The 27,362-nt window shown below is 39.0% G+C and overlaps 1 protein-coding gene and 1 long non-coding RNA gene across 2 annotated transcripts; both read right to left on the bottom strand.

Annotated features, from left to right (window-relative positions):
• Positions 1 to 5,777: 5,777 nt before the first annotated feature.
• On the bottom strand, positions 5,778 to 8,565 carry LOC133464822 (CMRF35-like molecule 1). The gene is made up of 5 exons (XM_061747009.1): positions 8,553 to 8,565; positions 7,554 to 7,859; positions 6,180 to 6,293; positions 5,917 to 6,006; positions 5,778 to 5,818 (listed from the first exon to the last, which is right to left on the bottom strand). Exons 1-5 carry the CDS (start codon positions 8,563 to 8,565, stop codon positions 5,778 to 5,780), a joined length of 564 nt encoding a protein of 187 aa, XP_061602993.1.
• Positions 8,566 to 21,587: 13,022 nt separating this feature from the next.
• On the bottom strand, positions 21,588 to 23,221 carry LOC133418641 (uncharacterized). Its single transcript, XR_009770475.1, has 4 exons — positions 23,019 to 23,221; positions 22,810 to 22,890; positions 21,885 to 22,087; positions 21,588 to 21,729 (listed from the first exon to the last, which is right to left on the bottom strand). It is a non-coding gene; the product is annotated as an uncharacterized LOC133418641 (long non-coding RNA).
• Between the last annotated feature and the right edge of the window lie 4,141 nt (positions 23,222 to 27,362).

The raw sequence follows: 27,362 nt of genomic DNA, 5'->3' as shown, positions 1-27,362 counted from the left end.
AGGAGGTGACTGGCTGTAAAACTTAAAGCTGAAGATCTACTGGAAAATAACATTTAATTTTCCAAATGATCCATTCATACCTTCCTCAGATGAATGGATCTAGTTTCTCACTATGACGTTTATGTGGTATGTGAGAGATTTGTGAAGCCAAATCATCTTTTATTTCTTTATATTAAAACACATTTTTTTATTATTATTATTATTATTATTATTATTATTATTATTATTATTATTATTATTATTATTATTATTATTATTATTATTATTATTATTATTCTGAAGTATCCACATACACATCCCTCACTCTGTAAAGCCCTGTCTCTACAGATTTGGTTTGTCTTTTTTAGATTTTTCCTTTGTTCATAATATTAACCAGATCCACTGGTTTCGATTGAAAATTAAACATCTCAGTGTTTTACATCCCACCTTACAAGTCTGAGCAGGATCCTCTTAATATGACAGGAAGCTAAAAACACCAGGGGCTCAAGAGTGTGTGGATTTCATTGTGAATTCTTCCACAGAAATGTTGCGTATCTATTGTTTCCTTGCTGCCTGGACGGTGGAGTAGAAGTTGTCTGGATCAGTGGAAGCTGCGGCGGAAGAGGAGTGAAGTTTGACGGTGCTGTAGGTCACAGTATCATGAGGAAGATTTCCAGCTTGAACCTGAAAGAAATGCAACCAATCTTTCAGGGTTTACTTAAAAAAAACATATATATATATATATATATATATATATATATATATATATATATATATATATATATATATATATATATATATATATATATATAATATGTATATATATATATTTTTTTTTTTGGGTGTGGGGGGGTGGGGGGGTGACATCCGCTGCTAAACCAGGAAGCAAGAACACATGGAGGCCTCACGTCAATCACTGGAAATCTGCAACAAAAACCACAAACGAAACACGAAACCGACACGGAACCGACCCAAACACAGTCTGAGCTAAGCTACCGCGATTAACTAACCCCAAAAACTACAGAGCAAGCATGCAGGTGAATAAGCCAATGTGTATGTCTATGTGTGTGTGTGCGTGTATGTGTGTGTGTGTGTGTGTGTGTGTGTGTATGTGTATATGATAGATAGATAGATAGATAGATAGATAGATAGATAGAACTTTATTCATCCCCAGAGGGAAATTCAACCGTCCAGCAGCTCATCAAAACGTAAACATAAAAAATCAACCACACAATAAAAACACATTCATAATATTAAAATAAATATGAAATATAAGGTTTTTAAAACAAATATCAAGTAAAGTGCAAACTAAAATATAGTCCAGTTGTGGCAGAGGTGAGTGTGTGAGACTGAGTTCAGGAAGAGTTAAACATGTATATGTCTGAGTGGCTATGTGTGTGTGTGTGTGTGTGTGTATATCTGTATGGTCATGTATATGTGTGTGTGTACGTGAGTGCGTGTGTACGTGAGTGTGTGTGTGTGTGTGTGTGTGTGTGTATATATATATCTATGTGGCTATGTGTATGTACGTGTGTGTGTGTGTGTGTGTGTGTGTGTGTGTGTGTGTGTCCTATCAAAGCTCCACCTGAAGTGTATCTGTAGTGGGGGATGGGGGGGGCAACCCCGCCACCCGCGAGACCAGAGGCCGACAAGGAAGAACCCGGAACCCAGGCCCCCAGCAACCCCACAGAGGGCGAGAAGAAGTGTCCCCCCAGGACCAAAGGAGCGCCCCGCCGCAAAGTCATGCATTTCTAACACATTGCCTCTTATGGAGACTGAAGTACAAGGCGAGCTGCTCCATTTTGAGTTAACTGGAGTTTTGACATTTATTTTTGTGATGCACAAGACCAGATCGTGGGACAATAGTCCAGATGTGACAGGACTAGAGACAACAACAGAGACAACAATTTTTAGACATGACTAAATGATGTTGATGGGATTAAAGGGACAGCTCTATGTTGGTTTAAATCATACCTATCTGACAGGTTCCAGTTTGTTCATGTACATGAGGTTTCTTCAGAACAGTCAAGGGTCTGTTATGGTGTTCCGCAGGGTTCAGTGCTAGGGCCAATCTTGTTCAGTTTATACATGCAGCCGTTGGGAAGTATAATCCAGAATCACGGCATACAATTTCATTGTTATGCTGATGATACGCAGCTCTATTTGTCTATGAAGCCGGATGAAACAGAACCGTTAGTTAAACTTCAGGCATGTCTTAGGGACATCAAGGACTGGATGTCCAGAAATTTCCTGCTTCTAAATTCAGATAAAACAGAGGTTATCATTCTTGGTCCAGAGCATCTTAGGAAGGGATTAGATGGTGTTGCGATGGCTTCCAGTGCAACTGTGAGAAATCTTGGTGTTATTTTCGATCAGGATTTGTCGTTTAAACCATATGTCAATCAGGTTTGTAAAATAGCCTTTTTCCATCTCCGTAATATTGCAAAGATTAGGAAAATCCTCTCACAGAGTGATGCAGAAAAACTAGTTCATGCGTTTGTATCTTCTAGACTAGATTACTGTAATGTGTTGTTAGCAGGATGTCCAAGTAATTTGCTGAATAGGCTCCAGCTGATCCAAAATGCAGCAGCACGAGTACTGACAGGAATTAGCAGGAGAGACCACGTCTCTCCAGTGTTAGCGTCGCTCCATTGGTTACCCGTAAAATTCAGAATCCAATTTAAAATTTTATTACTTGCGTATAAAGCCCAAAACGGCTTAGCTCCGCATTATTTGCAAGACCTGATAGTGCCTTATGTTCCTGTCAGAGCTCTCCGTTCTCAGAGTGCAGGTTTACTCGTAGTTCCTAGAGTATCTAAATGTAGATTTGGAGGGCGGGCGTTCTGCTATCAGGCGCCACTACTATGGAACCAACTTCCAATCTGGGTTAAGGGGGCTGACACCACCTCCACCTTTAAAACTAAACTTAAAACATTTCTGTTTAGTAAAGCCTATAGTTAGTGTTTAGTAAACCTCTAGCTGGTGTTGGTAAATCTCTAGGTAGTGTAAACTTTAGTGTGTCAGAGTCGCTCCTGTGGTTTCTTGTGCTGGCCCCCCCTTCTCCTCCCTTTTCTCTCTTTTGTCCATGTTGCAGCATCCTTTGCCGGACACCGGAACCTGCAGTGTGGGAGTGAGGGGGGCAGGGTAACGGCCCCTTTTGGGCGGGGGAGAATGTTCGTCCCTCAAGACTCCTCTCCCTGGCCCTGCCCCTTCTCAACCTTTCCCCGACCCTGCACCCCAACCTGGGACTTGATGATTGGGCCGGAGCTTCGGGAGCTGCGTGCTGGCCTGCGGTCCCCACCCCTGGTCATCCCGTTGCTGGCCCCCCCTTCTCCTCCCTTTTCTCTCTTTTGTCCTGCAGGTGGCCGTGGGTGGCTTGTAGCTTGCATTACGGAGCACAAGTCTTTTCCTGACCCTGCACCCCAACCTGGGACTTGCTGATTGGGCCGGAGCTTCGGGAGCTGTGTGCTGGCCTGCGGTCCCCACCCCCGGTCATCCCGTTGCTGCTTCCACCTGCCTGCTGTGCTGTTGCCGTCCCTGACCCACCAGTCTGGCCCTCGGCAGGAGGGTCCCCCCTGATGAGCCTGGTCCTGCTCAAGGTTTCTTCCCTCCTAAAGGGGAGTTTTTCCTTGCCACTGTTTGGCTTAAGGTTTTTCTCCCACTAGGGGAGTTTTTACCTGCCATTGTTTATGTAATAACTGCTCGGGGGTCATGTTCTGGGTATGGGTCTCTGTAAAGCGTCTAGAGACAACTCTGTTGTATTAGACGCTATATAAATAAAATTGAATTGAATTGAATTGAATGACTCATCTAAGAGACTAGCACTTCTCTTGATGATGGAAATACCCCGACTCATTTTCGTGACTACGTTACAAATATGAGATGTCCATGACAGTGTTTCATCTATAGCAACTCCGTACAGTTTAGCGTCCCTGACATGTTCAATATCAGTATCATTTAGGGAGAGAGAAGGTTTATGATCCAATCTTAAGGCATATTTCAAACATAGCATTAAACATTTGGTTTTAGAAACATTCAATGTCAATTTGTTTTCATTAACCCATTCTGAAACCAACATAATTTCCTTTTGAAGTTTATTATTGACCTGTTCCGAGTTTAAGCCTGATGCAAAAATGGTGGTGTCATCAGCATAAATCACCATGCCCGCATTCTCATGGAACATGGAAGACAGGGGTCCCCAGGACAGGAACGGAGAAACGGTGTCCTAACCAGACGGCTTACCCGGGTCCCCGTGTTGGTGTTGGGGTAGTTGAGGGTGGCATAGGGAACATCCTCTTCAGGATCCGTCTGCACCTGAACACAGCCAGTAAAGGTGAGCACATTTATTCATCTCTGCATGTTACTCAGTCATTTCTCTGATTTATTTATTTAGCTGGTACTCGAGGGCCAGTCATTTTAGACCAGGGGTCTCCAACCCTGCTCCTCGAGTGCCGGTGTCCTGCATGTAGATGTTTCTCTGCTTTATCAAACGTGATAAAACGTGCAGGATTGCGGTCCTCAAGGACCAGGGTTGGAGACCCCTGTAATATATACTACACTTTGATTCACTTCAAGATATTTTTGATTGACTACAGAAAATGAACAGAAAAGATGATCTGAGATCTTAGTTCTTGTTTATGCGTTTTTAAGTCACCGCTCACCACTACAAACCCTTTTTTCGTCAGGCCAAGACTCAAAGCAGGACTCTGATGCAGAGATATTACATAACAAAAGGCTTTTATTGAATTCACCGGAGACCTCGGACCGAGTGACAAACAAATGGCTATAAACAAAACTAGACATTATACTCTGACTATAGAGAGAACAATAAACACTCCAAGAGGAGGGAAAACTCTAATAAAGAGAAACAAACACAAAACGCTCCGTATGAAGGGAAAAACCTGCCTATATAAAATAATTTGGCTACAAACACAAATCACTCTTAAAGAGGAAAAAAACAAGAACTATGAATCTAAGCTAGAATATAAATTAACAAACAAAAAAAAATCACTCTTTAACGAGGAAATAAAGGGCTATGAGTCTAAGCTATGGTAGAAAATTGACATGCCTGGAACACCTCCCTAGAGAGGAGGGACATGCCTGGAACACCTCCCTAGGGAGGAGGGACATGCCTGGAACACCTCCCTAGGGAGGAGGGACATGCCTGGAACACCTCCCTAGGGAGGAGGGACATGCCTGGAACACCTCCCTAGGGAGGAGGGACATGCCTGGAACACCTCCCTAGGGAGGAGGGACTTGCCTGGAACTCCTCCCTAGGGAGGAGGGACATGCCTGGAACACCTCCCTAGGGAGGGGGGACATGCCTGGAACACCTCCCTAGGGAGGAGGGACATGCCTGGAACACCTCCCTAGGGAGGGGGGACATGCCTGGAACACCTCCCTAGGGAGGATCCAGGATGATCCGATACAGATGCCCACAGATGTAGTCTAGTGGCTACAGAGGTGGGCTTGGGAGGATCCAGGTTCAAGCCCCCAAATGGCAACCAAGATGAACCACCTTGGGCCCTTGAGCAAGGCCTTAACCCTAATTGTTCCATGGTGTGTGTGTGTGTGTGCGTGTGTGTGTGTGTGTGTGTGTGTGTGTGTGTGTGTGTGTGTGTGTGTGTGTGTGTGTGTGTGTGTGTGTGTGTGTGTGTGTGTGTGTGTGTGTGTGTGTGTGTGTGTGTGTGTGTGTCTCAGATGTAAGTACCTTTGGATAAAAGCGTCTGCTAAAATGAATAGTACAGTAGTTCAGTCACCATGGTGACAGAGAAACTGGGCAAGTCAAATTGCCCAGTTTAATAACTCACCTCGTTGCCCCCCGGCTGTGTTTCCCTCTCTGAAGAGACAAAAGAACCAGAGTGAAGTTCATTCATACAAATCTGGGTTTCAGAAAAGCTTTTGTCTGTAAAAGTGTCTATTGATGATGGTTCTCACCTTTAGCCCTCCTCCATCTGATGATCAACAAAACAACCAGGACAATCAGGAGCGGTGGTAAAATAACAGCGACTATGATCTGGGGCGTACCTGCAGAATAATCATTAAAAACAGAATAATGGACATTTAGAGGAAATTAAGTATTAAACAGAAAAAAAAACATTTCTTTATAGTGTTTACTGGATTCTCTGAATGCTCCTCACGTGAAAACACAAACTGAGACTGATGCTCAGTTTCATTACCGGGTCATTTTACGTACATACCTGTACTTGTATTGTTTTCTGTGGTGGCTGTTGTTGTTGTTGTTGGTGTTGTTGTTGTTGTTGTTGTTGTTGTTGCTGTTGTTGTTGTTGTTGTTGATGATGATGATGTAGCTGCTGAGAGAATTTTTAGTTAGTTGGTTTTGTTTGAAGTAGTGTTGTTTTGTGTTTGGGCCATATTATGGGTAGGACATTTATGTCTTTATCATTTAATCAAAAAAGAAGTTGCTTCAAAAAAAAAATATATATATATATTTTCAATAAATAATTGTGGGTCTCAAACACTTTTTTTCTTTGATTGAAAAATATTTTTTTGGTCGAAGTGAAAACATTTTTTTTTAAATATATTTTTTGATTGAATAATTAAGAAACACATCTACCTCCATAATAAACTGGCCACTAAAGTAGATTCTGATTAGAACTACTTTGAAACAGTAGAGAGAAGCTTTCAGGGTGACATCTCACATCAGGACAGAAACTATTCATGTTTATACCACGGTCTGTGTTAATACTCGATTCTGATTGGCTGGCAGGTGTCCATTAAAGTGATAATCTACACCTAGAAAACAAGTTCGGTCAAATTGCCTGATATCTTTAATATCATTGCGCTGTATCAACTGCCAGGTGGTAACCACGGCAACGGAGATTCAGAGAAGAAGAGCCGGCTACCGCAGGACGGCCACGTGAGGGATTTTGTAATTTCTTTTAAATTATTTGGTAAATCTAACAATTTTGATGACTGGGATGCAGAAGAGGAGAGAAAAGAAAATAGCTGAGCTGAGCTGGAATATCTCCAGTTGCTGAGTCGTATCTCAGGTCCGTCCTAGTTACTGGAGAATCAACACTGTGTCCATTAAGGACCTTATGGGACGTAGTGATTGTTCCAGGTATTAGTCAGACCCTCAGGTGTTAGGGCTGCAGACGAGAGATTAAATAGTCGCTCAGCCGCTCAGCCCGGCTTGTTATAAAACTAATGATTTCAACTGAAAACACATTAAAGCATGAATAACTGATTTAATATTTATGTCTTTTGGTAAGTGACCGTGGTATAAGCTGGATAATGCCCTTTGAGGTGTACATTATCATAAATATATGGACTTCTTCCGCTTCGCGTCAGACGGTTCACGCCCCCGCGTCGTCCATATATTTATGTTAATGTACACCCCATGGGGCATTATCCTTTACATATTTTAGATTTAAATTGCTTAATAAATACACAATAACCGAATCATCACACGTTTACACCGTGATGTTTAAACTTTAAATAAATCAGTCGATTTATGTTCAAGTTTCACTGAAACCAAAATAATTTTAATGTTATAAGTTTTTTTTTTATGAGAAAGTTCAAGCTGAAAATACTATTATATAAATACTTACTGATGTTAACAGACAGTTTGACCTCAGAGTCTGTAAATTGTCCTGAGCTGTACCGTCTGCAGGTGTAAACACCTTTATCTTCAGCTGTGACTTTCTCTAAAACTAGAGAACAGCCTTCTGTAACTCTCAGTCTGTCTGATTTATCTCCAGTTAGAATAATCCCGTGTTCAAACAGTGGTACTGATTGGTGAGAAACAGCGTAGAGCCAGGTGGTACTGTTGCAGTTATCATGAAGGTCTTTAACATCTTCACAAGGTAAAGTGACGTCATCTCCAACTCTGACGCTGATGATGGTGGATGTTTCTGCTGTTGAGAAAACAGAAAAACACAAAACTAAATACAATAGCCTACATTGTTCTTCATTTAAGTTATTACTTTAAATATATTGGATATATATTTGAAGAATCCACTGAACTCATCACGTTTAAACATCTTGGTCTTATAAAGTAACACATGAACACAAGTCTTCCTGTTATTGTTATAAATCACATATCTTCTTCATGTCTTTACGTACTTCTACTGTAGTATTATGACTTGTACTTTTATCACCACCCAAACATTTGGCGTGTCAATAATGATGCAGACTAGCACAGAACCGGTACAAGGCATAAGAGAACTAAGCGGCTGCTTAGGGCCCCGTGACCACTAGGGGGCCCCCAAGAGTTAAAAAAATAGATAAATACAAATATTTTTACATAAATACACATATTGACGAGGTACTATTTATCTAAGTTGAGTGATTTTAATTATAGTTCTAGTTTTTGTAGTACTTTGTTGTTGCACATTGCTGTTGCAGTTTATTTAAAACCAAAAATAAAGTAGATAACGTGTTTACAGTAAATGGTTTGAAAATTATGTATTTGATTATTTTGTTTCTTTTAGTAGGCCTACACTGTAGATGACACTCACCTCCACATCCATCTATTTCCTGCTTGTTCACTTGTCATGGATATTTTGAGAATCATTAATTTACTTGATATTTGTTTGAATGTTCCTCACATATAAAACCCATGTTCACACAGAAAGACCCAGACAGAGTTTAGAGAGAAGAGTCTCCTCTCGTTGAGGCGACACTGACTACGTTTCCATGCATCAATTACCCTTTTAAAACCCGAATATTGGCAATAACCCGGTTTTGCACGGGCATGTAAACACCAATAACCCCTTTGAATAACAGGAATTTGCTCATATTCCGGTTTTTAAAAACCCGAATATGACCCCTGGGTTACTCCTTTTAAAACCCGAATATTCGGTCATGTAAACGCTAAACGGAATATCCCGATAAACGGAACATGAATTTGTTTTCTGCACATGCTCTGTGTCAGGGTTTGACACTTCCCCCCAGTTTTTGAGTTTTAGTTCTGTCCCTCCTGTTTCCCATTTGCCCTGATTGTGTCTGCACCTGTGTCTCGTCGTGTCTCGTTATCCCCTGTGTATATCTGGTCTTGTCATTCCTTTGTTCCCTGTCGGTCCGTACTGTGTCTATTGTTTATTATTTATTGTTTATTGTTTTGCACAGTTTTTAAAAATATACAGGAAATATCAATGATAAACACTATACGGTGCAGGAAGAGGCAAAAAACCCAATGGGCTTATTTGAAGCCTCCACCGAAGATATTAAAATTTCATGTCAAGATTAACATACAAAAAACAGAAAGTATAACTACACAAAAGTGATGGCAAACTAATAATGCAATATATAAATAATAAAGAATAAAGACAAAAAATAAGTGTGTGTGAGTGTGCATGGGATATTGTTTTTACAACTTATATTGTATTGATTCCTGAGCAAATAAGACTGTACATGTCACTATGAGTGAAACACAGAAAAAACAAAAAGAACATGGATACATAAACAACAATACATTGGGAAAACAGTTACAAAACAGCAGTCAAGTGGTCCTTTAAACGTCTTTTGTAAAATTTCAGAGAGGACGAGCTTTTTGCCAGGTGGGAAAAATCATTCCACAATTTAGTCCCTAAATCTCAACGAAAATTGACCTCTGCAAGTGAGAAATTTAGGAGGATGAAGATCTGAGGATTGTCGAGTTGAATAAGAATGAATCTCTGAAATTAATTTAAAGTAAGTCTTGAATTGTCCAGGAATATTGCCTTCACTTGAATTTAGCTTATAAATAAAAACGCATATCTGAAAAATATTGATGTCATAAATAGTAAGAATCTTGAGTTTTTGAAATAAAGGAGTAGATGAAGCGAGTGACTCTGATCGAGTTGCAATCCTAACAAAACGTTTCTGTAGGACCAGAATTTTGTGAAGATTTGTAGGAAAAGTATTTGCCCAAACTATATTACAATAAGAGAGATAAGGATAAATTAAACTATAATAAAGTGTAAGGAGACAACTCGTCGTGACAAGATGACTAACACGCCTTATAATGCCAATGGATTTATTGATTTTTTTGGTGACCCAATCAGTTTGTTCTCTCCAACTCAAACTCTCATCAACAATAATACCCAGGAATCTTGTGGTTGACACCTGAGGCATACTAACAGACTCAATATTAATTTTGCATGAATCCTTAGGGTATGATTTTTTGCCACTAAAAATTATGAAATTTGATTTCTTTATATTCAAGGATAGTTTATTTAATCTGAACCACATAGCATAGGCAGTTAAACCGGCATTGGCGTCCTTAATTAGTGAGTTGAAGTTTGAATGAGAGAGCACTAGGGTTGTGTCATCTGCAAACATTATTGGACAAAGGAAATTTGAAACATTAGGCAAATCATTAATATAAATAAGAAATAATAATGGTCCAAGAATGGACCCCTGCGGGACTCCACAAAGTAATCTGGCCTTATTGGAATAGCAACCATTAACACAAACAAATTGCTTTCTATTTGAGACATAATTTTTTAACCATTTGTATGCAGTATCGTGAAAACCGTACTTATGTAACTTATCCATTAAAATTTGATGGTTAACAGTATCAAACGCTATTGAAAGGTCGATAAAGATACTACAGGTAAATTCATTTTTCTCAAGTGCAGAGGTAACTTTGTCAATAAGGTGAAGCAGAGCCATATAAGTAGAATGATTTTTCCGAAAACCATACTGATGTTTGTAGAGAACTGAATTAGAATCTAAATGAAAAAGAATCCGTTTATAAATAATTTTTTCTAATATTTTTGAAAAACATGGCAAAATAGAAATGGGTCTATAATTATTGAAACAACATGGGTCATCAGCTTTAAACAGAGGAATAACTTTTGCAATTTTTAAATCTTCTGGCACAATGCCTGTTTTCAAAGACAAGGAAAAGATATAAACAAGTGGCTGCAGTATTGTCTGTTTCACCTGTTTGACAAGGAATGCAGGTATATTGTCATGACCGGCTGAAGATGTTTTCAGTTCATCAATTATGTCACTTATTTCTTGAATATTTGGGAGCTTGAATGACGAAATAATAGGAAAATCTTTAGAAATAAAATCCAGTGGATTACCATGACAAGTAGAAATTTTATTTGACAATTCATAACCAATATTAACAAAAAAATCATTAAATCTTTGAGCTATATCAAATGGATTGTTGAAAGAATTTTCCCCATCCAAGAAAACTGAAGGGAGCTCTGGGGTAGTCCTTTCTCTTTGCAACAACTGATTTATTACTTTCCACGTGGTTTTAATATCTTTTGAACAACTATTGAATTTTTCACTGAAATATTTCTTTTTTGCAAGCCTAATGGAGTGAGTATATTTATTCCTCTACCTCCATGTCTCCTTGTAGTTTTTGTCCTTCATGATCCTGGTTTTTGTTGATCCTGCTCTGCAGCGCTTTTAGTTCTTGTTTTTGTAAATAAACCCTTTTTTTGTTGAGAACTCCTGCCTCCGGCCTCCTACTCTGCTCTCCTGCGCTTGGGTCCTCATCTAACCATATCACAACACTCTGTTCACAAGGAATCCTGGTCTTTTGAGTCCAGGAAGTTCTTATAAACACGGAGAAACACAAGACCAGGAGGAGACTAATCACTTCATAAATGTAATGAAGGATATGAACATTTCTGCATTTGTAGACGGTAGAAAGTACCGGGATAGCAAGATTTACAAGAAGGTGAGAGAAAAGTTGCGCGAAGCAGCATTTGTTTTGAATTTGGATACAGGAAGAAGAAGCGGAAATGACGCTAATTGCGTCATCAAATTCTTCGCGCGTCGCTGGTTTGATCGGGATATCCTGAATGATTAATCACCATGTATACAGGGATAACCCAGTTTGCTCACGCATGTAAACGTAATATAAAAATAAAACGCAATAAAAAGGGCTCCAGTGTAGCAGTGTGAGTGCCACGGGGGCCTGACCGACAGGATGGAGAGACACGGAGCTTCGTGCAGAACCCTTTTTATTGCAGATCACCGCCACACACGTGCAGAAGCACCTTCACACAGCTTCTCAGAAGCCCCGCTCCTCCGACCAGCTCTGCCCTATAAGGCAGGCAAGGTGGAGGGGCCGCAGCCACTCAGGCGGATGGGACACAGGTGCGCGTGTCCCATCAACCTCTCCACCCTGCCACATTAAGTACTCAAGCTGTGTATAAATTACACAAACTACTGTTTTATTCTTGCAGTAAACAAAGTCATGAGAACATGCTGATTCAAAGAAATAGAAAACATTTGTAAATAGGCATTTCCTTACCTGTAAGTAGAAGAATTAATGTTGTCAACATTTATAATTCAAATGATCTAACCCCCCCCCTCCCCCCCGTCCTACATGTTTTAGTCGGTCCTCCAGGGCCGACGATAAACGCCTCATCTTCCTCCTGTGGTTAATATTTCCTCGTCCCCGTGACCTCAGAGGGTTTTTTCAACCAACACCAGCTTATCTGATCTAACTTGTCTTGTCTTGGTCAACTTTTGATGTGTCAGGACTTTTAGTTCCTCTTTTCACCTCTGAAGTGTTTTCGTGAAACGTGGCTTCAGCAGCATCGGAGAGAGAGATGTGGTTAACACGTTGAGCTTCATTTTAACTCCGATGGTGCTTCCCACGCCCCACTTGCTATCTTTAATAAAACTCAAAAAGAAAAAAAAAAACAAGAAGAAGAAGAAACAGCCTGTGACCGAGTTTCAAAGTATGGAAGAGTATTAGGGCCAGGCAGGAGAAAATTAAAATAATATTTTAGAGGAGGAAGATTTTTCTTTCATTATGCACTTCGAGAAACAAGTCGAAATGTCGTGAAAAAGTCGAAATGTCGAGATTAATGTTTAAGTACAATTTCGAGAAAAAAGTGAAAATGTTGAGAAAAAAGGCGAAATTGCACAATAAAAAAAAATCTTCCCCTCTCAAACATTTGTTCTCCTGCCTGGCCTTAATACTCTTCTGTATCAAAGAGCAGAATTTAATGGATGGATGGACTTGTTTCAGGTTCTTCTTCTCTACTTTGATTTGGGTCAGTTTATTTTTTATGTTTTAGAGTTTGTTGTCTTGTATTTTCTTTAGATCTTCTTCTTCTCTGTGTCTCTCATCTGTGATCTGTTGCTGAATGAACACATTTCTTTTTTAAGTTCCCTTTAGCATCCTTCAAGATTCATTAGAAATTAATTTTAAATAAACACTTTCATGTTCATGGATTAATAACTCTTATTTTGACATTCTTCCTGTTGAAAAGATAAATCCATCTCATACTGGTTCATCAGAGGGTTAAGGTTTTAATGTTGTTCACCGAGGCCACGCTGAATAAAAGAGATGCTTCTTTTGATAGAGGGTGATGCATATGTCATTTTTTTCTATCTCCACATGGTCAGAGGAGTCAGTGCACGTCCCTGTTTCTTGCTTCAATTCCAGTCCTTCAAAATTTAAGATGTTTCTCTGATTCTAATCAATGGTCATCATCATGACTTCAAGCTCTGCACAACTATCTGACACAGATACTTGTATCACGGTGTGCTGAAACAGAGAAACAACTAAAACATGTCGGACTGCGGCCCCCGAGGACCCAAGTTGCCCATCCCTGATGTAGACTTATCAATAATAAATAAAGTAATATTTCCTTACCTGTAAGTAGTGGGATCCATGTCACCAACAGATATAATGTGGATGACCTGAAGAAAACCATTTTTCTCCTCCGCTGTCGTACGAGCGTCTGCACTGAGCCTCAGATTAAAGATATCTGTTCTTCTTCCTGTATTTAATGTGTCATCCTCGATGTGACCTCAGTTTTTTTTTTCTTCAAATAAACCTCATAATGTCTTCCGTCTTAATCTTTATGTGGCAGATTAAGAAAAGAAAGAACCGTTAGTTCCTCATATCACCTCTGAAGTCATTTACTCTGAACGAAGATGTTATACTGTGACTAGATGAGTGTTGCAAGCAACTTTTGACCTATGGAATTAAACTGGAAGAGTGTTGGAAGAGGCACTTTTGCCCTATTGAATATAACTACAGGACTGATTGTGATAGTCATGATTGAATCAGATGAACCTTGGAGACAACTGAATGCTTAATTGGAGTGCAGAAACAAATTTCTCCAACAGACTATAAAGAGGAAGCGTTTTTGTGAGGATGTGGCTTCAACCGCAGCATCAGGCAGACGTGTTAATGTGAGTTTCCTCTGTATTTCACCTCTGAATGTATCTAACACCTGACCACCTATGTGGAAGTGGGGGCTGTGGTGACTAGTCGCTGGCTGGGCCCATGATATGTTGAAAAAAAAAAAAAAGTCAGCCCTCATATCACCTCTGAAGTAATTTACTCTGAACTATAAAGAGGAAGCGTTTTTGTGAGGATGTGGCTTCAGCCGCAGCATCAGACAGACGTGTTAATGCTATGGTGCATGTCCAGCAGGATATGCATGATATGTTGGCAGGTTCAGTATGACGGGCCCTCTGCCACCTCCGGGTGTCCGCTGTTCCTCCCCTTGTGCCAGCCCGGGGGTGGTGGACACCCGGACCTGTCCTGTATCCCATAAGGGTCTGTGGAGACGTTTTATTGTTTTATGATTATGTTTCTTGGCCCAAACCCTGGCCACCACGGTAAACTGTCTCTCTCCACCACTGCTAGTAATCAACCAGCAGCAGCTCTGCCTCCTGTAGGTTTGGTGCAACCTGATCTCACAAAAATCCGTGAAATGCCCACGACCTCTCACCACTATTTTCCGTGGTACCAACACGGAAAGTGGTATAATTCCGTGTGTGCACCACGGATATTGTACCATGCAAAGTCAAGGGGATCCGTGGTCGTGATATATACACAGATTATGACATTATTATTATTTATATATTATTCTTTGTTATAGTGGCTAAATGATGCGTTTTTGTCGCGTAAGGTACTGTTTGTTACTGTTAGTTTGTAAAAGCATGTTTTTAACGCTGTTTGAGCAGTGTTTTATTGAGGTTTTAATAGGAGCACCACGGATATATTACTATGCAAATTCAATGGGATCCGTGGTCGTGATATATACACAGATTATTACATTATTATTATGCATATATTATTATTTTTTATAGTGGCTAAGTTATACGTTTTTGATGCGCAAATTACTGTTTGTTACTGTCAGTTTGTAAAAACAAGTTTTTAACGCTGTTTTAGCAGTGTTTTATTGAGGTTTTAATGGGAGCACCGCGGATAGTACTATGCAAAGTCAATGGGATCCGTGGTCGTGATATACTGTATACACGGATTATGACATTATTATTATTTACATATTATTCTTTGTTATAGTGGCTGAATTATGAGTTTTTGTCGCACAAGGTATGGTTTTTTACTGTCACTTTGTAAAAGCATGTTTTTAACGCTGTTTTAAACTTAAACTTAAACTTAAACTTTATTTATTTATATAGCACTTTTCATGCAACGGCCCGTACCCTCATTCATAAGACATACACACACATACACACAGCATACTATACAGATGCAGACCCACCCGGCACCCCCCACCCTTGTGATAAAAATGGAGTATGGCTGAGCACTGATAGACAAGGTGAGGAAACACCGTCCTATGGGAGCCATCCACACCGAGAGCTGTCCAAGCCCACGACTACAGGGGACGCCGCTGCAGAGACCCCCCGGACCCAGACAGAGAGGGTCCCACACCACGACTATAAAGCCCTGGAGCAGGACCCCAACGTTCCAGGCCTTGGAGCAGGACCCCCAACTATCCAGGCCAGGACAGCAGGACCCCCAACTATCCAGGCCCTGGAGCTTGACCCCCAACTATCCAGGCCAGGACAGCAGGACCCCCAACTACCAAGCCCACGACAGCCCCCTGTAGGCAGACCAGCGTGGCGTGGAGGGCCCCCATTAGGAGAACACTGGCGCTGAGAACTAAGAAACAATAAACAAGATATTAACAGAACTAAAAGGAGTGTAAAACATACTAAAAACAGCATGAATGAATGTTAATATAAAAGATAACTTATGGGCACTAACAGTGCCCATAAGTACACTGACAGTAGAAGCAACATTAAAAAATAAATGAGTAAATAAGTAATAAAATAAATAAGTAATTAATAAAAGCTTTAAGAGGAATAAAATGACATAGAGGAAAACATTAATAAGTAGTGCTAAACAAGTAAAAGGAGATTCAGTTAAAAGCTAATTTAAAAAGGTGAGTCTTGAGCCGACCTTTAAAAGCATCGACAGTCTCTACGGCCCTGAATTCCTCCGGCAGGCTGTTCCACAGGTGTGGGCCATAAAAATGAAATTAAGCTTCACCAAAGGTTTTGGTTCTAACTTTGGGAACAGATAAAAGGCCGGTACCGGAGGATCTCAGGGTCCGTGAGGGCCGATATGGTAAAAGCAGGTCTGAAAGATAAGAAGGGCCAAGGCCGTTAAGACACTTAAAAACAAGTAAAAGAACCTTAAAATCGGTTTTAGCAGTGTTTTATTGAGGTTTTCAGACTCCTAGCTAAAAGCGTTAGTGAACTATGCAAAAAAAGACACAAAATAGGCCCCATTCCATTAGTCAGGAGGCTCTGAGACCTATACGTTTCTACACCCTCCTAACCAGCCAGGACGTTTTGGAGGAAACACTGTTGCAGAAGTCATAGAAGTCTGATCGGACCTGTACTTTTCGATGGGTGGGGCTTTGAAACTTCACCTTTTCCTTGCCACAACATTTTACCAAACCAAGTAAAACTTGACCTGTGGCCTCCATATGGGGCCTAGATTGGGCTTGCCAAGTCTCAACTCTGTGAACCCGTACAGCCACGGGTACAGAAGTCGTACAGCCACGGGACCAAAAGATCCTAGCAAAGGGCCTTCTGCATTGCAACATAGTCAAAAATCAGCCTCCCAGCTCAAAGCGTAAATGAATTATTCAAAAAACACACAAAAAAAGGCCCAAAAAAGTCACCACACACGGTGACCTTTGGCACTTCCGAGGTCGCACGGGTCTGGACCTCGGCACAGTGGATGAGAGTCACCTCCTGATACAGAGTCTAGAATTTCACCCTCCTAGCTCAAAGCGTTAGTGAACTATGCAAAAAAAGACACGAAATAGGCTTTGCAGGGCCGAAATGCAAAACACGCGGTGACGTTTGACACTTCCGAAGGTCATACAGATCTCATACTCGGCACAGTGGATGAGAGTCACCTCCTGATACAGAGTCTAGAATTGCAGCCTCCTAGCTCAAAGCGTTAGTGAACTGTGAAAAAAAAGACACAAAATAGGCTTTGCAGGGCCGAAACGCAACACACGCGGTGACCTTTGACACTTCCGAAGGTCACACAGATCTGAAACTTGGCACAGTGGATGAGAGTCACCTCCGGATACAGAGTCTAGAATTTCAGCCTCCTAGCTCAAAGCGTTAGTGAACTGTGCAAAAAAAGACACAAAATAGGCCCCATACCATTAGTCAGGAGGCTCTCAGACCAGTAAGTTTCTACACCCTGAGCATTAACTTGTCATAATCGAAGGAGAACTAATTAAAACGGATGTCCTTAACATGAACCTATTGTATTATTGAATTATCAAGGACACTTTCGTGTTTTTGTGTTTAGAAATGTTAAAGATATTAAAAGAAAACCATAACACAATGAGGAAAATACCGTGGCGAACAAGTCGTGCCCAGAGCGTGTCTCGAACCACAGTCTCCCAGACCACAGTCAACTGCACTAACAAATCGGCCAAATGCTGATGTGTTGCCCAGGCGGGCAAGGCCTTATCTATCTGTGGTCGTTACACTATGTTCCAAAACGTATTGTTTTTAATGGACAAGATCCGGCATTTTACGTTGAATTCTATTGTTCAGGTTTTAAAATTCTAGCTAAATACATAATAAAGGGAGGTGAGATGTGAGCTTCATAACAAAACTTCTGTACCTACTGAGCATTAATAACATGGAGTTAGCCATAGAAAGGGGCGATAACAGCCTCCTGCGCCTACTAGTAGGTAGAGTAGGGCCCTACTGGCCCATATCTATGGGATGATTGTTATCGTTTTGTCCTTCATTCAATGGTATGACAGCAGTCAAATCAGGTGATGGATCCCATTGATCCCATGTTGGTTCCCCCCTGCAGTCTAGGTCTACAGGACTGTCTCAGAAAATTAGAATATTGCACAATATTCAAATTTGAGACAGTCCTGTATAGCAGCATATCTACATCGAAGCTAGTTTGAGCAACTGTAGCTGCAGCTATGACTACTGGCCATAACACACTAGAGTTTACACTAATTAGTGGCTTTACTAAACAGAAAAGTTAGGTTTTTAAGGTGGAGGTTGTTAGGAAATGGTTGGAGTGGACCCAGATGCAGGAGAGCAGGAGGCAGGAGTTTTCCAAAAAAGAATCGCAGGCTGGCGGCGGTCTTTGAGCTCATTGGCAAGATGGATAAGACCTTGGAGAAGTTGGAAGCTCGGCTTGGCGGAAATTGATCACAAATTCGTCTGATTGGAGTCGCCATAGATGAACCAGAGACTGAAGGCAGACGGAAAATTACTGGGGCTGCCTGTTTTTGCAATATAATTGTTGATTCTATAATCTGGCCTTGACAGGGCGGTTTTGGCTGATTGCTCTGGTCACAATCTTCCTGGTGCTGCAGCCGCAGCTGCAGCTCACAGCGGGGCTGCTGGCAGCTCCAGGCGACTTGGTCTTATTTGTTTGCTTGTTGCTCTGTGCCTATGTTTTAACATATATCAATTATGAAATTGTGTTACAATTATATTTAACAATACAGACAGTTGATGTGTGTTTATTATAAGATTTTGGGCGGCGCCGGCGGCTGGAAAAGACGTTTGTGCTGGAGGGAAAGAAGCGTGGCAAACAGAAAGCTAACAACAGCTAGGCTACGCTCAGATAAACAGTCTGAAAGTTTTAAAAAAGAAAGAAAAGCTGTCGGAGAAAAGTGACTGTAGTAGTATGTAAATGATTATCCGTCACTCGTAAATCATCTTTTGGTCCACTTTATTGACTCGGTAACAACACAGGGATGACGGACTGCTATTTTGCGGGCTGGTGTTACGGTCTAACCGTCCATCTCTGAACAACCACACTTGGTTCCTACGCTGGTGTTACGGTCTAAAGGGTCCGTGTCTGTACTTTACTTTTTTACTTAATTCATTGCCAAAATGCATCTGATCGGGAAAAAGTATCGGAAATGTATCGGGAGCCAAAAAAAGTGATCGGATCGGGAAAAATCGGGATCGGCAGATACTCAAACTCAAGTGATCGGGATCGGATCGGGAGCTAAAAAATCCTGATCGGGACAACCCTACCTCTAACGCATATCTTTAACTTATCATTGCAAACGGGTCAATTCCCCAATGGTGTGAAAATAGCTAAAGTTATGCCGTTGTACGAAACTGAAGACAAACACCACTTCACAAATTACAGACCTATTTCTCTTCTCCCAAAATTCTCAAAAATGTTAGGAAAACTATTTACTAACAGATCTCATAGATAAACACAATTTACTCTCTGAAAGTCAGTATGGATTCCGAAAAACCAGAACAACAGCACAAGCTGTAACTGAACTCATTGAAGGAACCACAAATTCCATTGATGAAAAGAAATAGGCAATTTGTTTATTCATTGATCTAAAAAAAGCATTCAATACAATAAATCATGAAATATTATTCAATAAATTGGAACTATATGGGATAAGGGGTTGGCATTACAGTGGGTTAGAAGCTACTTAAAGAACAAGAAACAATTTGTAAAGATGGGAGAAAATCAGTCACAATGTTTGGACATTGAGTGTGGAGTCCCCCAGGGGTCAGTGTTGGGTCCTAAACTATTCATCATCTATATCAATGACATATGTAAAATATCACAAATACTGAAATTCATACTATTTGCAGATGACACAAATATATTTTATTCTGGTGAGAATTTACAGCAACTTTTGGACAATATTACTTCAGAATTTGGCAAAATTAAAAAATGGTTTGACAATAACAAGTTATCATTAAACTTGAACAAACCAAAAATGATGGTATTTGGAAAAAATAAAAACAATCAAGCACAGGTACAGATTGAGGGTGTAAACATTGAAAGAGTACATGAAACTACATTTGTTGGGGTAATTATAGATGACAAGATTTGCTGGAAATCTTCTATTAAACACATCCACAACAAAGTGTCTAGAGGCAGCTCAGTTCTGGCCAAAGCAAAGCCCTAGTTTTGCCTTATTTAAGTTACTGTTTAGAGGTTTGGGGAAATACTAATAAAAGTTCACTGCAACCACTATTCATACTGCAGAAAAGAGCCATCAGAATAATTCATAATGCCGGTTTTTGTGAACACACCAATTCATTATTCTTCAATTATAAAATAATCACATTTTTTGACATAGTGGAATTCCAAACCACACAATTCATGTATAAATCTAGGAACAAGGTATTACCGTCTCACTTAAAGAAAATGTTTTATGACTGAGAGAGGAGGTATAAATTAAGGGGTTCTCTAAATTTTAGGACTCACAGAACACGAACAACTATGAAAAGTATATGTATATATGTATAGTATATATACATATGTGTGAATATGTATGTGTATATGTGTGTATGTAGATATATATATATATATATAAATATATATATATATATATATATATATATATATATATATATAGATAGATATAGAGCAGATGGAGTTAATATAGAGATAGCATGGTGTAAATAAGTATATTTATATAAATATTTATATGGGCATGTGTGTACAAATATATAGAAATACTCAACTATGTGCATGTATGTGTAGGTAAATGTGTGAGTACAGTGTGAGTATAATTATAGTATAGTTATTATGAATCCTTGCACATGTATATTAAGATATTAAGTGAAGTATGAAATTCTTTGTTTTGTTGGGTTTTTTTAATTTGTTTTGTTTTCTTATCTTCTCTTTTAATTGTATTCTTTTACATGTACAAAATAAAAATCTAATCAAATCAAAATGAAAAATGTTTATATGCTATATATTACATTGATTATAGATTAAAATGCATATATATGCTTTAGGTTTTTACCAACTTGGTATTAACCATTTATGTATGCAGACAAAATAAAATAAAATAATGAAAACAGTGTTTGTAAGAAAGTACTTTCATGGAATTTAAGCTAAACTAAAATATTTTAATTTACAAAAGACCAATTACTGAATGTAAAAGTTTATTTTTACATATTTAAATACTTTTTTTATTTTATTTATTATTTATTTTTATTTAATTGTAATATTTGAATGACTAAACATAAACATTGATGCTTTTGTGTTTTCATCAATGACCGAGGACAGATGAGGAGAAGCTGGATCAAAGATCATACTTTTAGACAAAGTTTCATTAACCGTTTCATGCACAAAGTTAGATGAATAAGTGGAAAGAAACAGTGGAACTGACTCACGTTATTTCAACTCTGATCACACAAAATGCAAATAATTGTTGATTCTAATTTCATATAATGATTCCCTCAAGTCCTGGTCGATTATCCTTTCATGTAATAACACAGCTGTTTCTCATAAAGATTTTGGAACCCGGCTTCTGGCAGGAAATATGAATATATCCAGCTTGATTATTTTGCTGATTTTGTCTCACTTTAGTCCCAGTTTATGCAGAAATACAGGAAACAAAGCCTTTTTTTTCCATTCTGTACCAAGTTAAGCTTCCGGCTCAGGTCAGATCTTTTTTTCCAGCTGATTTATTGATCTGTGGATTGAACAGAAGCAGGGGGGGCTTCGGTATTTTCATAGGTCACCACATCATCACCACCATCATCTTCATCACTGATCACCTGGAAAACACAGCACAGAGGTTCAGATACCCGTCAGTCTTTCACTTGGTGTCCACATTTCTTTGTCAGTCATTTACTTTCATCTCAGAAAAGATTCCCGATATTTTCAATATTATAATTTAACTGAAAATGAATAATGAAGATTTAAAACTCACAGTTTTGTTATGATCAGTCCTGTTACCTGAAAATACAAAAAAAAAGAGCCATTTTTAGTTTCCACCGAATCCAACATTTTCTTGATGAAAGTTTCATGTGTTCATGTTTTCACCGTTAGTTTTTGTCCAGATGTGAACTGACACGACGATGATGGAGAGAGCTGCCACACCCACGGGAACATAGACCCTTCTCCACCAAAGACCTTCCAACACAATCAAGTATTGGACAGTTTTATGCTGCTATAATCTGAAATCATTTGCCCATTTAAACTTAAATTCAGAAGAAACTACATGTTCCTGAAAATGTGGTTTCACTGGAACTTATTTAGCATAATCTTGCGTCTGCGAAGGCTTCAAGTCACGTAAATTAAACCTCAGGTTCCTCACACACGACATGTTAAAACCTACTGTTTTTAAATAAATAAATGAATATATAAATAAGCCAATGGATGGAAGCTGTGTGTACAAAATAGTTTTAAAATTAATTTTAAAAATAGCAACATGAGTTCCGCCACTACTGGAATAAAGATGTAATTGGCACCCAGAGGTTTCTTAACAAATGTACCTGATGAATTGCTCAACAGCCAGTTGGAGCATCTTTTACAAACAGTTTCTTTTTTTCATTTTGGTGTTTAACACAATGTCAAGTAGGAAAGACATCAGCAACAAACTTAAAGGAGAAACTGTAGTTTTCCAATCATTTTCCAAACTATCTGGACTCCATCAATCATTCCGATTGACGCTCTAAACGTGTAAATGTGATCTTCTGGTTCTGAAGAAAAACAAAATGAACCTGAAATACTCAAAAAACTGTCAAAAAACACCGGAAATGACACTAAAGCCATTTAAATAAAAATACACACAGATTGAAATTATTCAGTAACTAATGATGAGTTTAGTTATTGTGTTATCATAAATGACAAACCTGTATCATCATTTCTAGCAGAGGTGAATGTTGTTGATGGTGGTGGAGGGATTGTTGTCATCTTTGTGGCCGTTGAAGCTCCTGCAAGAACATTTAGTTTAGATCTGTTTGTTAAATTATGTTTCTCACTCAAACCAAAATTATTTAATGTTACAAGTTTTTTTGAATGAGAAAGTTCAAGCCGGACATACTATTATATTAGTACTTACTGATGTTAACAGACAGTTGAATGTTAGAGTCTGTGTATTGTTCTTCTGAACTGAACTGTCTGCAGATGTAACGACCTTCATCTTCAGCTGTGACTTTCTCTAAAACCAGGAAACAGTCCTCCGTAACTCTCAGTCTGTCTGATTTATCTCCAGCTTTTTTTTTAACTCTCCCGTGTTCAAACAGTGCCACTGTTTTCTTTAAATCACCGTAGATCCAGGTGGTATTTGTGCAGTTATCACCAAAGTCTTTAACATCTTTACAAGGTAAAGTGACGTCATCTCCAACTCTGACATTGATGGTGGATATTTGAGTTTCTGATGTTGAGAAAACAGAAAAACACAAACTTAGACTAAATCACAAATGACATGTTCATACATTGTTCTTCATTTAAGTTATTACTTTAAATATATTGGATATATGTTTGAAGAATCCACTAGCTCATCACGTTTAAACATCTTGGTCTTATAAAGTAACACATGAACACAAGTCTTCCTGTTATTATAAATCACATATCTTCTTCATGTCTTTACATACTTCTACTGTAGTATTATGACAGTTTAACTTGTACTTTTATTACCACCCAAACATTTGGCGTGTCAATAATGATGCAGACTAGCACAGAGCCGGCCCGAGTCCCCGTGACCACTAGGGGGCCCCCAAGAGTTAAAAAAATAGATAAATAATATTATTTTTACATAAATACACATATTGACGAGGTACTATTTATCTAAGTTGAGTGATTTTAATTATAGTTCTAGTTTTTGTAGTACTTTGTTGTTGCACATTGCTGTTGCAGTTTATTTAAAACCAAAAATAAAGTAGATAACATGTTTACAGTAAATGGTTTATAAATTATCTATTTGGTTATTTTGTTTTTTTTTAGTAGGCCTACACTGTAGATGACACTCACCTCCACATCCATCTGTTTCCTGCTTATTCACTTGTCATGGATGTTTTGAGAATCACTCATTTACTTGATAATTGTTTGGATGGTGGAAAGAAGCCAGAGTATCCTCACATATAAAACCCATGTTCACACAGAAAGACCAGACAGAGTTTAGAGAGAAGAGTCACGTTGAGGCGACACTGACTGCGTTTCCATGCATCAATAACCCTTTTAAAACCCGAATATTAGCAATAACCCGAATTTGCACGGCCATGTAAACACCAATAACCCCTTTGAATAACCCGAATTTGCTCATATTCCGGTTTTTAAAAACCTGAATATGACCCCTGGGTTACTGCTTTTAAAACCTGAATATTGGGTCATGTAAACGCCGAACGGAATATCCCCATCAAACGGAACAGGAATTTGTTTTCTGCTCATGCTCTGTTCACAAGGAATCCTGGTCTTTTGAGTCCAGGAAGTTCTTATAAACACGGAGAAACACAAGACCAGGAGGAGACTAATCACTTCATAAATGTAATGAAGGATATGAACATTTCTGCATTTGTAGACGGTAGAAAGTACCGGGATAGAAGATTTACAAGAAGGTGAGAGAAAAGTTGCGCGAAGCAGCATTTGTTTTGAATTTGGATACAGGAAGATACATTACTCCTCCCTACCTCTCCTCTCTTCTGCACCTCTCACAACCTGCCTGCACTCTAAGGTCCAGTGCCTTCATCAATCTCTCCATCCCCAAAGTCCGCACCACCTTTGGGCGCAATGCCTTCCGGTTCGCTGCAGCCTCTGACTGGAACACCCTACAAAAAACCCTTAAACTTTCTGTTCTCACTTCCATCTCCACCTTCAAACTTAATCTTTTATTAAGTACAACCGACTCCTGCACTTGCCTCTAGTCCTCCTTCATGCATACTGACTGTTTTACTGGATTAATTGTTTTATCTTTTGTATTGTGTTTTAATGTATTTTTGTGTATTTATATAACTTTGTTTTTTTTTCCATCTTAGCTCCCTCCCCTTACCCCCCTAGGCTGCACTTGTAAATAAGAAATTTGTTCTTAAATTGCTTGCCTGGTTAAATAAAGGTTAAATAAAAATAAAAAAAGAAGAAGCGGAAATGACGCTAATTGCGTCATGATGTTCTCCGCGCATCGCTGGTTTGATCCAGATATCCCAAATGATTAATCACCATTTATACAGGGATAACCCTGTTTGCTCACGCATGGAAACGGAATATTCTGAATGTTTCAGTAACCGGAATATTAGCAATAACCCGAATTTTGACTGCATGTAAACGTAGTCATTGTTAACCACCTCCGTCACCGTGCTGTAACACACCAACACGTTTGTGTACATTAAATTAATGAATATAAGTACTCAAGCTGTGTATAAATTACACAAACTACTGTTTTATTCTTCCAGTAAACAAAGTCATGAGAACATGCTGATTTGTAAATAGGCATTTCCTTACCTGTAAGTAGAAGAATTAATGTTGTCAACATTTATAATTCAAATGATCTCAGCGCCCCCCCCGTCCTACATGTTTTAGTTGATAAACGCCTCATCTTCTTCCTGTGGTTAATATTTCCTCGTCACCGTGACCTCAGAGGGTTTTTTCAACCAACACCAGCTTATCTGATCTAACTTGTCTTGATCAACTTTTGATGTGTCAGGACTTTTAGTTCCTCTTTTCACCTCTGAAGTGTTTTCGTGAAACGTGGCTTCAGCAGCATCGGAGAGAGAGATGTGGTTAACACGTTGAGCTTCATTTTAACTCCGATGGTGCTTCCCACGCCCCACTTGCTATCTTTAATAAAACTCAAAAAGAAAAAAAAAACAAGAAGAAGAGCCTGTGAGAAAGTCTCAAAGTACGGAAGAGTATCAGGACCAGGCAGGAGAAAATTAAAATAATATTTTAGAGGAGGAAGATTTTTTTTTCATTATGCACTTCGAGAAACAAGCCGTGAAAAAAGTCAAAATGTCGAGAAAAAAGTTGAAATGTTGAGAAAAAGACAAAATTTCGTGAATAAAGTTGAAATGTTGAGAAACAAGACAAAATTGCACAATAAAAAAAAATATTCCCCTCTCAAACATTTGTTCTCCTGCCTGGCCTTAATACTCTTCCATCTCAAAGAGCAGAATTTAATGGATGGATGGACTTGTTTCAGGTTCTTCTTCTCTACTTTGATTTGGGTCAGTTTATTTTTTTATGTTTTAGAGTTTGTTGTCTTGTATTTTCTTTAGATCTTCTTCTTCTCTTTGTCTCTCATCTGTGATCTGTTGCTGAATGAAAACATTTCTTTCTTAAGTTCCCTTTAGCATCCTTCAAGATTCATTAGAAGTTAATTTTAAATAAAGACTTTCATGTTTATGGGTTAATAACTCTTATTTTGACATGTTTGTGTTTCCTGTTGAAAAGATAAATCCATCTCTTACTGGTTCATCAGAGGGTTAAGGTTTTAATGTTGCATTAAATGTATGCATGTATGCATTTTTGTCGCGCAAGGTACTGTTTGTTACTGTCAGTTTGTAAAAACACGTTTTTAACGCTGTTTTAGCAGTGTTTTATTGAGGTTTTAATGGGAGCACCACGGATATAGTACTATGCGAAGTCAATGGGAGGCGTGGTCGTGATATATACACGGATTATGACATTATTATTATTTATATATTATTCTTTGTTATAGTGGCTAAAGTATGCGTTTTTGTCGTGCAAGGTACTGTTTATTACTGTTAGTTTGTAAAAGCATGTTTTTAACGCTGTTTTAGCAGTGTTTTAATGAGGTTTTAATGTTGTTCACCGAGGCCACGCTGAATAAAAGAGATGCTTCTTTTGATAGAGGGTGATGCATATGTCATTTTTTTCTATCTCCACATGGTCAGAGGAGTCAGTGCACGTCTCTGTTTCTTGCTTCAATTCCAGTCCTTCAAAATTTAAGATGTTTCTCTGATTCTAATCAATGGTCATCATCATGACTTCAAGCTCTGCACAACTCTGTTGTTGACACAGATACTTGTATCACGAGAGCAGAGAAACAACTAAAACATGTCGGACTGCGGCCCCCGAGGACTGAAGTTGCCCATCCCTGATGTAGACTTATCAATAATAAATAAAGTAACATTTCCCTACCTGTAAGTAGTGGGATCCATGTCACCAACAGATATAATGTGGATGACCTGAAGAAAACCATTTTCTCCTCCGCTGTCGTACGAGCGTCTGCACTGAGCCTCAGATTAAAGATATCTGTTCTTCTTCCTGTATTTAATGTGTCATCCTCGATGTGACCTCAGTTTTTTTTTTCTTCTTTAAATAAACCCCATAATGTCTTCCGTCTTAATCTTTATGTGGCAGATTAAGAAAAAAAAGAACCGTTAGTTCCTCATATCACCTCTGAAGTCATTTACTCTGAACGAAGATGTTATACTGTGACTAGATGAGT

The sequence above is a fragment of the Cololabis saira genome, chromosome 18 (genome assembly GCF_033807715.1).
Source record: "Cololabis saira isolate AMF1-May2022 chromosome 18, fColSai1.1, whole genome shotgun sequence".
NCBI classification, from domain to species: Eukaryota; Metazoa; Chordata; class Actinopteri; order Beloniformes; family Belonidae; genus Cololabis; species Cololabis saira.
The sequence above is the reverse complement of the archived record's forward strand: the minus strand, read 5'-3'. Positions and strand labels throughout refer to the sequence as shown.

Excerpts from the sequence above, each read along its gene's own strand:
- LOC133464822 (XM_061747009.1), bottom strand. Across the intron at positions 6,294-7,553 it reads CAAACTGTCTGTTAACATCA|CAGCTACATCATCATCATCA; the intron begins GTAAGTATTTAT and ends AAATTCTCTCAG. Across the intron at positions 5,819-5,916 it reads CAGATGGAGGAGGGCTAAAG|AGAGGGAAACACAGCCGGGG; the intron begins GTGAGAACCATC and ends TTGTCTCTTCAG.